We start from the raw sequence: 14,816 nt of genomic DNA, 5'->3' as shown, positions 1-14,816 counted from the left end.
GTTTGGCAGTGCTGTTAGAGGAACTAGAGGGTATGAAATGGGATGTCATAGGGCTTAGTGAGGTTAGGACACCGAATGAGGCATATACTATACTGAAGGATGGCCATGTACTGTGTTATCGAGGTTTACCGGAGAGGCGAGAACTAGGAGTAGGTTTCCTTATCAATAAGTATATAGCCGTTAATATAGATGAGTGAATTTTCGTTGTTCTTCTCGAAATTAGGTTCTTTTCGGTGACTTGAAGACGTGGCAAATTGCACCACAGGTGCGCCCCGTCCAAGACGTTGATCAGAGACGACGAAATATGGATAACGACACTTCAGAGTTACAAAGAGATTAACTGAAGTTTATATACAAAACTTTACAATATTTACAGCAAGGTTAGGCAAAATATACATGGATCTGGCTAGCTCGGCCTAGCCGAAGATGTACACATCAAGCCATAGCTCAGAACATCAGACTGGTCTCTCGGGCTTGGTTTTAAGCCCTCCGTGTCCAGCCCCCATTTCAGTTGCGTCCAATCGCCACGAACTTCAACATGATTGGTTCGTGGCCACGTGCAACTTAGCAGTGTGAGTGAAACCCTTTCCCCACAACGAAAGAAAGAAAAACACAAAAGACAAAATGTCACATGCTGTCCACATTCCACTGCACACCTTGCCGCGTTCTCGCGTCAAGATCATCAAAGCAAATGAGCAGGGTCTTTAGCGGACCGCCGCCGTCTCTCGCCCCCGCTCTTCCTAGAACTTGTAAAGTTCGTGACCTCCGGCTTAGCGGCGGCGCGCCGAAAAGACGCCCGGTTAACCGGTCCTCCCGCGGACATCTTCCCCTTTGTTCAACGTTCCCCATCACTGTTCCCCCGGCGCCGAACGTCACCTTTCTGTCTGGACGCGGCGTGTCTATGAACGGACGTTTCAACCGCGACGGCGGTGTCGTGTCGGCTCATATGAAAAGCATACTGCAGGTATGCACAAAGCAGCTTAACTTTCCCCTCTTGGGACTCGATCGCCTGTCAGCCGCCCGGTGACACTCGTCACTCTAATGGCATTCCCTGCTTTATCCGGTGATTCGCTGCGCCTACTCGTCTGCATGCAGCTAGCGCAAATTCATGCTACAAGCAAACCTACCACGAGGTACTGAGTACATAGCCGCTAATCCGGGGGTGCCTAGCGATACCTTACACGCCCCTCCCAAGATTTTACAAGGGGCCCAAATGACACCTTTAAAATTACAACCAACAAAAGGTATCGGCGTACGTCACGAAACTCCCCTGAGGGTGGTGAACGTAGCTCTAGAATGTAACCACTGTTACAACTTCACCCATGCACTCCAACAAAACCTTGCTGGGTGAGAAACACATGTAGTATGCACACACACAAATGCATGATACTTGTTCGAAGTCCAAGTTCGTGCGCGGCGTTCAGTTCACACTTTCACGCACGTACCCGTACTGCTCGCGAACAGCACAGAGAACTCAAGTGCATGCAATAAAGGGAAACACTGGAAAATTCGGTTGCTTGCATGCCGACATCAAACACTGGCATCATAGGGCATGCAGCCCGTCCGTCACGTGTTCCACACAGCTTCACAGTGTCCCCCACGTCACACCTCACTGAGCCTTGTCAGCATCAGACGTTTCCTCCCTTCCCTGCATCCCGGCGCAATCACCACTGTCTGTCTCCCAGTTTTCGTTTGGTAACCCGGACAGTGCGTCGGCGTTGCCGTGAGCGCTTCCCTTCCGGTGTTCCACCACCACATTATATCTTTGCAGGGCAAGTGCCCAGCATGTCAACTTTACGCCTTGGGGGGTGGTCCGGGTGAGAAAAGAGAGGGGGTTATGATCAGACACCACCGTAATCTGGGCACCGAACAGCCAGAGGTCGAACTTTCCCAGCCACCAAATCACTGCGAATTCCTCTATCTCTATAAAGTTGACCATCACCTCTGGGTCTCCGTGAATCGACGACTCGCAAAAGCGATCGGTCGCTCCAAGCCATGTTCCGCGCATTTAGCGAGACAGGCTTCTGCTGCCACCGCTGAGGCATCTCTGAACAGTCAAAATTGCCTGCACGGTTCTGGCATCCCAAGGGTAACGGCTTCGCAGAGCGCCGTCTTGAGTTTTTGGAACGCGCTTGCGGCTCTCGCAGACCATGATATTGTGTTCGGTATTTTTGTCCCGTCAGTTCCATCAACGGCGTTCCGACCTCTGCACAATTATGCACGTAGCCGTTGTCGTAGTCGCAGAACCCGAGCACTTTACGAAGCTCCTTTCGTTTTCGGCGCCTTCAGTCTCTTAATAGCTGAAAACTTGTCGGGAACGGCAGCATGGGTTCCCGACTCAACCACTTGGCCCAAACAACGGATTAATCCTTTCGCCACCTGGCACTTTTCCGGTTTAACCTTAAAGTTTTCTTTCTGCTGACGCTCGGACCTCGTTTGGCATCCGTGGCAGCTGTTGCAGTACTCACGCACGTCCTTTTCAATACCCGGCCAACAAAAGTGGTACTTAATCCCAGCTTTTGTTTTTCGGATTCCTAGATGTCCACCCCGGCTAGCTTCATGAGCTAATTTTAGGACTTTTTGACGCCGAGATTTCGGGAGCACCAGCTGCATTACTTGTTCTCCAAGCAACCTTTCCTTATGATAGAGCAAGCCATCTATCTCTGCCATGCCTCCTCTCCCTTCCCGACTGTTGTTCCAAGCTTCTATCAATGTGGGGTCACTCTTTTGCTCCTTCTGGAAAACTGCATACGCGTTGCTCTCTCCGGCTGTACTAAGAGCCGTGTCTTCAGTATCGCGAGCACGGCCTTTTGTTTCCTTACTGGTTACCGTCTTTAGTTCCTGTGTGATAATGACCCCATAGGCTGCTCTTCCCTGCGCGCCTGGCACCAGTTCTGTCAGGTCAACTTTCATCTGGTCTGTGGCTTCTGCCTTACTCGCTGCTACAAAGCCTTGCTTATCATCTTCGTCTCTAAGGGACTCCCAAGCTTCTTCAGAGAGTAAGCAATCTGTCCCCGACCCAAGTTTGTCTGTCAGGGCGCACACCACCGGTACTGCCTCTTTAATGTCGGCGAAAATGCCCGAGTCGCGGTTTATCGTGAAGGGAACACTAGCAAGTTTGGCCTGCACCTTCTCCCCGAAAGCCGATATCAACTCGATAGCTCCACATGGCTTAACCAACTCTGGCGGTACTATGCTCTCGCGCACTACTGTGATTTCGGCCCCAGTGTCAAGAATTGCGTTAATCCGTCGGTTCTGGCATGCCAAAGAAATCGGCTTCAATTCGCTCATTGCGAAAACTCCGTCCTGCGTCGCTACGCGTGCCGAGAGTTTTTCCCCATTTGTGTGGGGGGTTTTCTGCACTGTTGGTCCCCCGCCGTGTGGGCAGTCAGCCCTTCTATGCCCCATTGAGCCGCACGAGAAGCACCCTTTGTACCTCTGCTTTAAGTCTGGCCGCTGCTCGGCTCCTGTCTCTCGCTTAGGGGGGCCCGCGTCTCGCCTTCCTTCTCGCCCGCCAAAGCCTCCCGCGCCCTCCGGTTCACGCTTTTTGACCGCGCTATTCTTTCCTTGGGCCTCTTCAAAATTTTGTAGCAAAGTGGCAAGCTCTGGTGCTTTCTTCCACCTTTCACCTTCTTGCAAGGTCACATAGCGAAGGGCGTCTTCCGACAGTGTGTTTTTTAACTGGTCGGCCACTAGCAATTCGGCCAGCTCCTCAAACGTTTTGGCTCCCCTTGCATCTGCATAGAAGTTAAAATAACTCTGCAGGCGGGTTGCGAACGCTTTCCAGCCTTCGTTGGGTAATTTTTGGGACCCCATGAATCGTCTGCGGTACTCTCCTGCAGAAAGTTTAAGCTCTTCCAAAACCACTTTCTTCAGAACCTCATACTCGCGATGTTGTGCCGGTGTCAAGCGCGTTGACAGGAACTGAACTTTTTCCGCAACTAGCGGGAATACAATATGGCCCCACAAGTCCCTTGGTACTGCGTAAGCCTCTAGCGTGTGTTCGACGGACTCGAACCAGACCGGAACTTCTGCCTCTGCCGGGAACTTCGGGATCGCACCGGATAGCCATTTTGAGTAGCGACCGAACTCAGCGCGAGCGTCGTTTCTCTCCGCAACAGCGGCGTTCTTCGCCGCGCTTCCTTCATTACTTGCTTTAAATTTTGCTAGCTCAAGCTCAAGTTCGAGAGCTCGAACTCTCAGTTCCTCCCTTTTCACCTCCATAGCCGTCTGGCTATCGGTAATCTCAGTTACGGATAAACTGTCCTCAGTTACCACCGTCTCTTCTGTAGCGCTCATTTTCCCCGCCTTTCGCCTGTCCGGGTTTAAATGTGCGAACCGGGTGTTCATGCACCCCTCGTAATCCTACACAGACAGTAATGCTTACGCCAAAATGAAGGGCAAAGAGGACTCACTCGCTTGTCGGAGCAGAAGTTGGCTTCCGACCTTCGTCGCCTCTCCCTTGTCCTTCCTACTGTCGTTGTCTCCAGCCTCCTTGTAGCCGATGATCAGGATCGCGATGCCTGCAGCCGGTCCTGATGACGCGCCGCTGCAGCTCCCCTTCGGGATCTTTGTTTCAGCAGCCGGTCCTTTTGACGCGCCGCTGCTTGCTCCAGATCAAGCCCTTGGTGCCTGCAACCGGTCCTCTTGACACGCCGCTGTACGCTTCACCTCGGGATCTTGGTTTCAGCAGCCGGTCCTTTTGACGCGCCGCTGCTTGCTCCAGATCAAACCCTTGGTGCCTACAGCCGGTCCTTGTGACGCGCCGCTGCACTCTTCACCTCAGGATCTTGATTTCAGCAGCCGGTCCTTTTGACGCGCCGCTGCTCGCCTCAGCGGTAGCCTCCTGGCTGCCGCTGTCCTTGCTGCTGCTTCTCTTGTCTGCTCTCCTGGAATGCCGCTTCCCTCCTGCGTCTGCGTTGCAGGAACGTCGTCGTCTCTCCCCTGTGCTCCCACAGAGTCCTCGTCGACTGCGCCAGTTCTTTTAGGTTCTTTTCGGTGACTTGAAGACGTGGCAAATTGCACCACAGGTGCGCCCCGTCCAAGACGTTGATCAGAGACGACGAAATATGGATAACGACACTTCAGAGTTACAAAGAGATTAACTGAAGTTTATATACAAAACTTTACAATATTTACAGCAAGGTTAGGCAAAATATACATGGATCTGGCTAGCTCGGCCTAGCCGAAGATGTACACATCAAGCCATAGCTCAGAACATCAGACTGGTCTCTCGGGCTTGGTTTTAAGCCCTCCGTGTCCAGCCCCCATTTCAGTTGCGTCCAATCGCCACGAACTTCAACATGATTGGTTCGTGGCCACGTGCAACTTAGCAGTGTGAGTGAAACCCTTTCCCCACAACGAAAGAAAGAAAAACACAAAAGACAAAATGTCACATGCTGTCCACATTCCACTGCACACCTTGCCGCGTTCTCGCGTCAAGATCATCAAAGCAAATGAGCAGGGTCTTTAGCGGACCGCCGCCGTCTCTCGCCCCCGCTCTTCCTAGAACTTGTAAAGTTCGTGACCTCCGGCTTAGCGGCGGCGCGCCGAAAAGACGCCCGGTTAACCGGTCCTCCCGCGGACATCTTCCCCTTTGTTCAACGTTCCCCATCACTGTTCCCCCGGCGCCGAACGTCACCTTTCTGTCTGGACGCGGCGTGTCTATGAACGGACGTTTCAACCGCGACGGCGGTGTCGTGTCGGCTCATATGAAAAGCATACTGCAGGTATGCACAAAGCAGCTTAACTTTCCCCTCTTGGGACTCGATCGCCTGTCAGCCGCCCGGTGACACTCGTCACTCTAATGGCATTCCCTGCTTTATCCGGTCATTCGCTGCGCCTACTCGTCTGCATGCAGCTAGCGCAAATTCATGCTACAAGCAAACCTACCACGAGGTACTGAGTACATAGCCGCTAATCCGGGGGTGCCTAGCGATACCTTACAAGATGAATTCTACAGTATTGATGAAAGGGTGGCAGGCATCGTAATTAGGCTTAATAAGCGGTATAAACTGAAAGTTGTACAAGCCTATGCACTCACATGCAGTTATGATGACCAGGCAGTTGAAAGCTTCTACGAAGATGTAGAATCGGCAATGCGAAAAGCAAAGACGCAGTGTACTGTACTAATGGGGGACTTCAATGCCAAGGTAGGGAAAAAGCAGGCAGGAGACCAGGCAGTAGGTGACTATGGCATTGGCGCTAGGAATAGCAGGGGGGAGTTACTAGTCGAGTTTGCAGTGCGCAATAACTTACGAATCATGAATACCTTCTTCAGCAAACGGAAGAACCGGAAATGAACATGGAAAAGTCCTAACCGGGAGAATAAAAATGAAATTTACTTCATACTCTGTTCTAACCCCGCCATTATGCAGAATGTAGAGGTAACCGGGAAAGTATGATGCAGTGACCACCGGATGGTGAGGTCCCGAATTAGCCTAAATCTGAAGAAGGAACGCAACAGATTAGTAAGGAAGAAACCCATCAACGAATTAGAGGTGAAGGGGAGGGCAGAAGAGTTCAGGATCTCGCTACAGAATATATATTCAGCTCTAACAGAGGATGGCGACATTACCCTAGAAGCAGTGAACAATAATTTCGGAGATATCATTACTGAGTGTGCGGTAGAAGTAGGTGGTAGGATAGTTAGAGAGGATACCGTTGAAGTATATAAAGAGACGAAAGATTTGATTAAGAAACACCGAAGTATGAAAGCTTCCAATCCAACAAACCAGACAGAATTTGCAGAGATATCAAAGCTAATCAATATGTGCAAAGTGGCCGATATAAGGAATTCGTATAGCATGGAGAAAATTGAGCATGCTCTAAAGAATGGCGGATGCCTTAAGGCGGTGAAGAAATTGGGCATAGGCAAAAATCAGGTGTATGCACTAAAGGACAAGGTGGGCAAGGTCATCACGATTATAGACAAGATACTCAAAGTTGTCGAGGAGTTCTATACTGATCTCTACAGCAGCCAAAGTAGTCAGGACAATAATGAGAATGTCAGTAGGGCAAAGCAGCCAGACATTCCCCCATCGACGAAGGACAAGGTTATGAAAGTGTTCGCGTTAGAAACTGTGAAAAGGGGAAAAGCAGCTGGAGAGGATCAGGTAACTGTAGATTTATTGAAGGACGGGAAGATATCATGCTAGGAAAACCGGCCACCCTGTATACGCAGTGCCTGGTGTCGTCAGTACCGGAACCATGGAAGAACGCAAACATTATCTTAGTTCATAAGAAAGGGGACGCTAAGGACCTGAAAAATTACAGACCAATCAGCTTACTGTCTGTTACTTATAAAGCATTTACTAACATAATCGCTGATAGAATCAGGACAACCTTAGACTGCAATCAAGCAAAAGATCAAGCAGGTTTTCAGAAAGGGTACTCTACTATCGATCATATCCATGCCATCAACCAGGTGATAGAAAAATGCTCGGAAAATAGACCTTTGCATCGGGTGAGGGAGTTGCTGAAATTCCTCCTCTCTGGACAGTCTGAAACCAGTTTCGCTGTAGCTAGGTCACCGCCGCTGGCGGCGGGGGTTAGCCTGCCACAGAATTTTTATCTGTTGTGGGCCGTCGTTGCGCCCGCCACCATTTCGGTGGTGGACGACGGCTATTGTTGCGGCACGCGTCTTTCTCTCCCTCTTCCTTTTCTTTCATCCCTATTTTCTCTTTTGTCTGCACGAGGCAGCGGAGGTGGCTCAGCTACAGAGCCAGTAGCAGGCCCGTGCATTTCCTTTTCATTCTTCCTACAGCCACAACAACAACTGTAGCTTCCACAGTGCTTGCGCGGGGTGCGCCCGGTCCAGTGAACAAAATGGCAGCGCCCAGGGAGCCCGAAATGCAAAGGTCTATAACCAGCCCTCATACATAGCATTCGCAAAAAAGCATTTGGCTTGGTAGAAATCACGGCAGTCTTGCAGGCATTGCGAAATCAGGGTATAGACGAGGTGTACATGAAAGTGCTGGAAGATATATACAGTGTCTGCACAGCAACCATATAGTTCTGCATAAAGAAAGTAACAAAACTCCTATAAAGAAAGGTATTAGGCAAGGAGACAAGAGGAAGTATTCAGACACTTGGAATGGGAGCAGTTAGGGATAAGGGTAGATGGAGAATACATCAGTAACCTGTGATTTGCTGATGACATTGCCTTGCTAAGTAACTCTGGGGATGAACTGCAAATAATGATTGATGACTGAGGCAGGAAAAGTAGAGAGGTAGGCTTGAAAACGAATATGCAAAAGACTAAGGTAATGTTGAACAGCCTCGGGAAGGAACAGCAGTTTACGTTAGGTAACGAAGCGCTGGAAATAGTAGGCGAATATGTCTACTTAGGACAGGTGCTAACCACAGATCCAGATCATGAAAGGGAAATAACAAGGAGAATAAGATTGGGATGAAGCGCATTTGGCAAGCACTCCCAGATTATGACTAGCAGCTTACCGGTACCGCTCAAGAGGAAAGTATACAACAGTTGCATCTTAACTATACTCACCTACGGGGATGAGATGTAGAGGCTAACGAAGAGGGTTCTACTTAAGCTGAGGATAACACAGAGGGTTATGGAACGAAAAATGATAGGGGTAACGTTAAGAGATAGGAAGCGTGCAGAGTGGGTCAGAGAAATAACTCAAGTTACTGTCATTCTAGTGGAAATTAAGAAGAAAAAATGGGCATGGGCAGGACATGTAGTGCGAAGAGAGGATAACCGATGGTCGCTTAGGGTAGGTAACAAACTGGATTCCAAGGGAAGGAAAGCGTAGCAGGGGGCGGCAAAAAGTTTGAAGGGCTGATGAGGTAAAGAAGTTTGTGGGGGTCAAGTGGATGCAGCTAGCACAGGACCAGGTTAATTGAGGAATATGGGAAAGGCCGTCACCCTGCAGTGGATATAATCAGGCTGCTGCTGATGATTTATAAAAGCCCCGCTGTTGTTCTTCCTTCCACTTTGCATTTAATGGTCTTTTCCAATAATCAACACAAGACAACATTCCTGTAAATGTCAACAGTATGAATAATAATAATAATAATAAAAAAAAAATTTTGTCTTGCACTCAGAGACTGTTCGCTCCTTTAACCGCTATAAGCAGGCCGTATGAACGCGCCTTCATAGCCTAGATGTAGCGTGGCTGACTTGGCTTCCAAGAGTACTGGAAGGTTGATTCTACCTTCAAACCACAGTTCCTTCGAACTTTCTGACACCACGTGGTCTGATTAAGCTGCACAAATCATCAAAGAAGCAGTGCCAGCTGCACCATGCCCGTGATATTTCGCCCACAACGCCAGTGCTGGATTTTCTGAGCAACGGGACCTTTAATGTTACCACGTTAAAAAACAAGAACAAGAGTAGATCAAGCAGAACATGGTATTAGCAGCTGGTGCACAACCATCTAGTGCCAGGCCAGGTAATGAACGGACAAGAATGCAAATAATCCCGCCACTTGGCAGCTCTGCCTAACTGTCGCAGTAAAACCAAAAGAATGTAATATAATTTTTGCTTACTTGCCTGGCTTGCTAGTGGCACTGCAGTTTATATTGGCGATCTCTTTGCCATAAGGCTGGGACCTACACTCTTCATTCCGTGCCACCACTTCCTCGACAGGAACTGGACTTGGTGCTGCCAATACTGAAGCCCCGTTTCCAGGAACCACCAGCAGAGGGTGTCCGCATCACGTGGCTGGGCCATTCAACAGCACTGCTGCAGATGAAGGGCGTGAATGTGCTGACTGACCCGATGCTTAGTGAGCGGGCCTCCCCCAGCCAGCTGCTGGGGCCCAAGCGCTTCCGTGAGGCGCCATGCACAGTGGGCGACCTGCCCCGCATTGACGCTGTCGTCATCTCCCACAACCACTACGACCACCTCGACCTCAACACAGTGCATCAGCTAAATGCCAGGTCAGCATTGGCTGAAAAGGTGTCGCACCAATATTTGTATGGAAGCCTTCCTGAGAGGCCAGATGTCACCACCGTCATGCTTTCAAAATTAGCGACTGCCACACTCTCTGCCATGTAGCAAGGACGTTGTCCACACTGAGTTGTTGCTTTTAAGACTGCGTCCTGTGCAGCTAGATGGTAATGATTTCCTTCGTGCAGATTCGAGGAGACGCTGCGGTGGTTTGTGCCGCTGGGCCTGATGCCCTGGATGCAACAGCTTGGCTGTGAGAATGTCGTGGAACTTGACTGGTGGCATGAGGGACACCTGGCCACCGAGGACAACGACCTCTCCTTTGTCTTTGTGCCTGCGCAGCACTGGTGCAAGCGTACCATAAGTGATGATAACAAGGTCAGTTTTTTTTTCTCTCTCTCTTTGCAACAGTTCCTAGGATTTTAAATAATAAAACGATCCCTTCTATGGCCAATGTTTTGTAGTAGAGCTTTGAAAATAAAGCACCTCTTCTGTGATGGCCACTGACAAGAACTTGCCCTATTAACTTGTGCTAGTTAGTTGGGGCATGTATCGGCGTGTGCACATCATTTGCACGAACTAGGTGACATCTGAAAACGAGCAACTTATTTTTTATTACTATTTATTATCTAAAACTTAACTGTGCAGAATTGATCCTGATCATGTCAGTACTACCAAAAAAGATCTCATGCGCCGAAGTGTAACATCTCCTGCAGCAGACCAACTATTTGCTCATCATGATTATTTTCCGCGCATCTTTTGCTAGAGGAGGAAAAAGAAGTGCTAGCAGAAAGAAATGCGGACATAACTATGCGACCTTGAAAGTTTTGGCAAACTGCTAACACCTATCCTCTACTGCACTTTTTTTTGCAGCATCCACAACCACTGCAAAAGGTGCTGCTAATCAAAAGTGTCACATTACTGCATATCATGGAGGGCCTTGAAAGGGCTCATACTTCTCACTTGGATCCCTTTTCTGCAATTACTGTAGTCGTGAGAGCTAGACTAGGCCACAACAGCAGGCAGGTCACCATTTTTTGTCTCACAGCACTGACTTTTTCTCAGGCCAGAGCAGAAGTGGCTGATACCTTACCAACCTAATTACCTGCAATGACAGTGACATGGTAGCTCAGGGGAACAAGTGAGCGAAAATTTCCATTAGTTTTGCAAAAAAAAAAAAAAAAAAAAGAGTAGACAGCTTTCAGTTCTCTCCCCATTTTTCTGGGTGCTGCTACATTTACCATCATCATCATCAGCTAGATTACATACTGTGACGATTTTTTTAATTACCCTGTCTGCATGGTCTCATCTCCATGCTCTGCTGCACCTAGCTGCATACACAATTGTGCCCAGCTCTACGATTCTGCAGATGAACGCTAACACTGACTACTATACTGGTGTGATTATTTGCAGGTGCTGTGGGGAGGCTGGTGCGTCATCAGCCCAGAGTACCGCTTCTACTTTGCGGGTGACACGGGCTACTGTGATGTTTTCAAGCAGATTGGGCAGGCATATGGACCTTTTGATGTGGCTGCCATTCCGATTGGAGCGTACGAACCCAGGTGAGATATACGTGCATTTTTCCTTTTCTAAATATGTGAGCATTATGGCAGACATGGTATGAAGAATGCTGTGTAATGAATGAATCCTGAAAAATGCTACCCTCCTACCTTAGGCTACACCAGGCAGAGAGGGTGTAATATATAGGAAACCGTAGATATGCGGCAGGTGACAAGGCTGAAAAATGACAAACCAGTGGGTTGTGTGACGTCTAGGGACCACTTGACATGGCAGGAGCTGCTAACGTGGGCAGATACTTTGAAATGGGAAGGTGAGATTGCAACCCATCAAGAGGCTTGTATCTCAAGCCAGACAAGATGTTTCTATAATATGCAGGCATTGTTGACACAGCTTGGTTAACTCTTTCTTTCAAATCGATCACTGATGACTGGTACTTTAAATCACAGATTTCAGTATATTGGAATCATTCCTCATGCACCTAGCACCACCCAGTAATTAGTCTAGGCACTGCACTTGTAGAATCAGTTTAAATTTTCCCACTCTGACAACGCTTTGATTTTTGATGGACTTTTTTGAGAACTAATGTGCATGTGTTGCGAAAGAGGGCATGGCAGCCGCGCTCGAAAAAAAAATGTTACACTCATGGTAATGCAGCATTAACATTAAATATTGTGTGATAAATGACTTCCAGCAAGTCAAATATTGAATCATATTGCCGGCTTAGTTATTTGAGAGTGCCAGAAAGTGGCACCAGCCATCCACTAGTTATATTAGATTCTGAATCCGGGTGATTTTATTCCACGAAAACGCATTCCCGAAGGTCCGCCGTATGTCCAACTTAGATACCTGGCCTGTACAGCCAGTTTGCAGCCATTTAGTTCGGTGCCTCACGAAAAGCAGGAACTGCTTCAGCGCATTGCCCGACAAATGAGAGAGGCTTTTTCTACCTGTGTGTTTTTTTTTGTGTGTAGCTCAAGAATGGCGCTGTACAGATAGTTTATTATTTTAAGCAGGGTGATTGATTTTCAACACATATTTTCTAAATTTTCTTTGTTAATAATGCATCTGTAAATTGTGCCTTTTCTATCTTATTTTTATTCACTCACCATAAAAATGGCAATTCTTCAATTTTTTGTGCGTTTGCTAATAAATTTTTTGCTTTATAACTTAAGCTTTTGGAAAGAGTATTCCACTATGTGCAATTTCGTATGCTGCAACGTGTGCTGTAGTATTTTGTGCACTGGCGAAAAAATACCTTGAGACCTATGAAAAACGGTCATTTTCTCGCAGTAACGAAAAAGTTCAGTGGAGCTTTATGTCTACACTGGGTGGTGTTTCACATAATGTGGGATTTAGTATCACTGCACTACACATAGTCTACAGCGGTATGGAATCAAAACTGGACAAACACGGAAAAGAAACATGACTTATTTTGGATGGCGGCATTTTGGTTGTGACTGCATGTCACATTTACATCACAAAATGGGGCATCAGCATTAACAAGTGTGGATATGATTAAACACCAATAGAACCAACCGAATCATCTGAAGAGCACGAGAGAAAAAGTCTGAACGTCTAAAATGTGTCTGCATGAGCCAATAAGAACCTCAGCAGACCGCAGCGATGGCTGCTCATGCATCTAGTTCCCAAAAGCGAGCGCCATAGATTTCTTGCTTCAACATTCAATCTTGCTGAACTTGAACCTTGTTCAGAGATCTTGTTCCATGAATTGTTTTATCCAGCAGCTCTATTCACTGAGCATCCATCTTAGCCTCCCTCCGTGTGACCTTTTTCAGCATATCAATTTAGGAAACTTCATTGTTCAAAATAAAGCACTAAATCTCAGGCTGAAGTGGTAATTGAGTGCACCGTGTCGAGCACTTTTGACAAAATACATTGCTTTATCAAAAATTTTCGATCGAATACATCAATTTGTCATTAAGGCCGTGAAACAGGTGTCGAACACTCTACACTGTCTTGAATACACTACCGTAGCAATCATCGTAACATTTTACATTGCGGCATATGTTGGCATGCCACCAGAATGAAACAACTCAACCCATTATAGCAAGGCTTTGCCATAGGTACTGTGACATGTACGTGCACATCTATAGGGCTCGAAACAGTATAAAGTGAAACAGTTACTGCTTGTGCTTTCAGTGTTGCATTTGTACAAAAAGTCATTGCATTTTAGATATGGATACTGAATGCGTCTAGCATCATGTTGCCAGTGAGAAATGAATGCAGTCCTGTGAAAGTCCTTACACTATGGTTTGCTATGGAAAAGTACAACTGCCTTTATGGTGGCTTAGTTGCATGTGGAGGCTCTTGGTTCAAATCCTGCGAGTACAGCTTTTCGAATGGAAGCATGAGTTTACCCATCTAGGCTCACTTTAAAAAGATGCCACACTTCCAAAGGTGATAAGCAACATTCTTAGCTCACCTGAGCACTGTTTGCAAGAATTTGATGTCTGCATTTTACAGAACTCAGCTCTGGCTAATTTCCTCGAGAGGATAAAGTTTAACTATGCGCTAAGTTTGGGATGCCGTAATAACTACAGTCAATCTCAGCATCATTAATGCATCCTGAGGTTTGGGGTCATCGATGTGCAGTGGAGAATAAAATAGTGTATCCCATGCGTTCACTTCATGCATGGAGAAAAAATATGGCTGTCTGCATGTTCAGCTGTATGCCTCTATAGTGCATTGTGTCGAATCCTGTAGTGCCCGCTCCACAAGCAAGCATTCAGCACATTGTGGCTTAATCTCAGAATATTTTGACTGTCAGGGGGCATTTCCAAAGTAGAAAAAAAATCTAAGTGAACGCTGATATGTTCAAAGTGTACGGCCACTATCATGGCACCAGCTTGCAACGTCACACGTGCTTCCTATTGCAGGTGGTTCATGAAGTACCAGCACGTGAACCCCGAGGAAGCAGTTCTTATCCACAAGGATGTGCGCAGTCGTGCCACCCTGGCCGTGCACTGGGGAACCTTCACCCTCGCCAACGAGGTGAGCACCACCTGCACACAAAGAACTGCCATAACAAACTTCTGACTTCATTGGTCACAGAACACAAAATTTGTCATAACAGAAACTACTGTCAGCCAGTTCATTTTTTTCTTTAGGGAAACCGTTATAAAAATCTATTACCACTCTTTTTGGCATAAAAGCATTAAGAAACTGCATGCACTCATAAGTTAGGACCATCTGTGAGCAACAATTATCCAGCTCACAGCAAAAGTTAACAGCTTACATGCTTACTGATAGTCTTCACAATATTGATGTGACGCTGTGGCAGTATCGTCCAAGAAAGGTCGGCATCATCAGTTTTTTTATTACAAGCTCTTTGCAAGTTTTCTAGTAAAAATACTGGGTT

At 47.5% G+C, this 14,816-nt stretch overlaps 1 protein-coding gene across 4 annotated transcripts in view; it reads left to right on the top strand.

The window, feature by feature from the left end:
- LOC146180260 (N-acyl-phosphatidylethanolamine-hydrolyzing phospholipase D-like) overlaps window positions 1-14,816 on the top strand; it is a 46,638-nt gene that overhangs the window by 18,206 nt on the left and 13,616 nt on the right. For all 4 annotated transcript variants that reach the window (XM_084579471.1, XM_084579475.1, XM_084579473.1 and 1 more), the window contains exons 4-7: window positions 9,614-9,906; window positions 10,105-10,294; window positions 11,330-11,478; window positions 14,335-14,449. In XM_084579471.1, the coding sequence (XP_084435597.1) occupies window positions 9,614-9,906; window positions 10,105-10,294; window positions 11,330-11,478; window positions 14,335-14,449 (747 nt within the window). The remainder of the gene's footprint in view (window positions 1-9,613; window positions 9,907-10,104; window positions 10,295-11,329; window positions 11,479-14,334; window positions 14,450-14,816) is intronic.

Source organism: Amblyomma maculatum, chromosome 9 (genome assembly GCF_055883805.1).
Source record: "Amblyomma maculatum isolate TAMU_Amacu chromosome 9, ASM5588380v1, whole genome shotgun sequence".
NCBI classification, from domain to species: Eukaryota; Metazoa; Arthropoda; class Arachnida; order Ixodida; family Ixodidae; genus Amblyomma; species Amblyomma maculatum.
The sequence above is the reverse complement of the archived record's forward strand: the minus strand, read 5'-3'. Positions and strand labels throughout refer to the sequence as shown.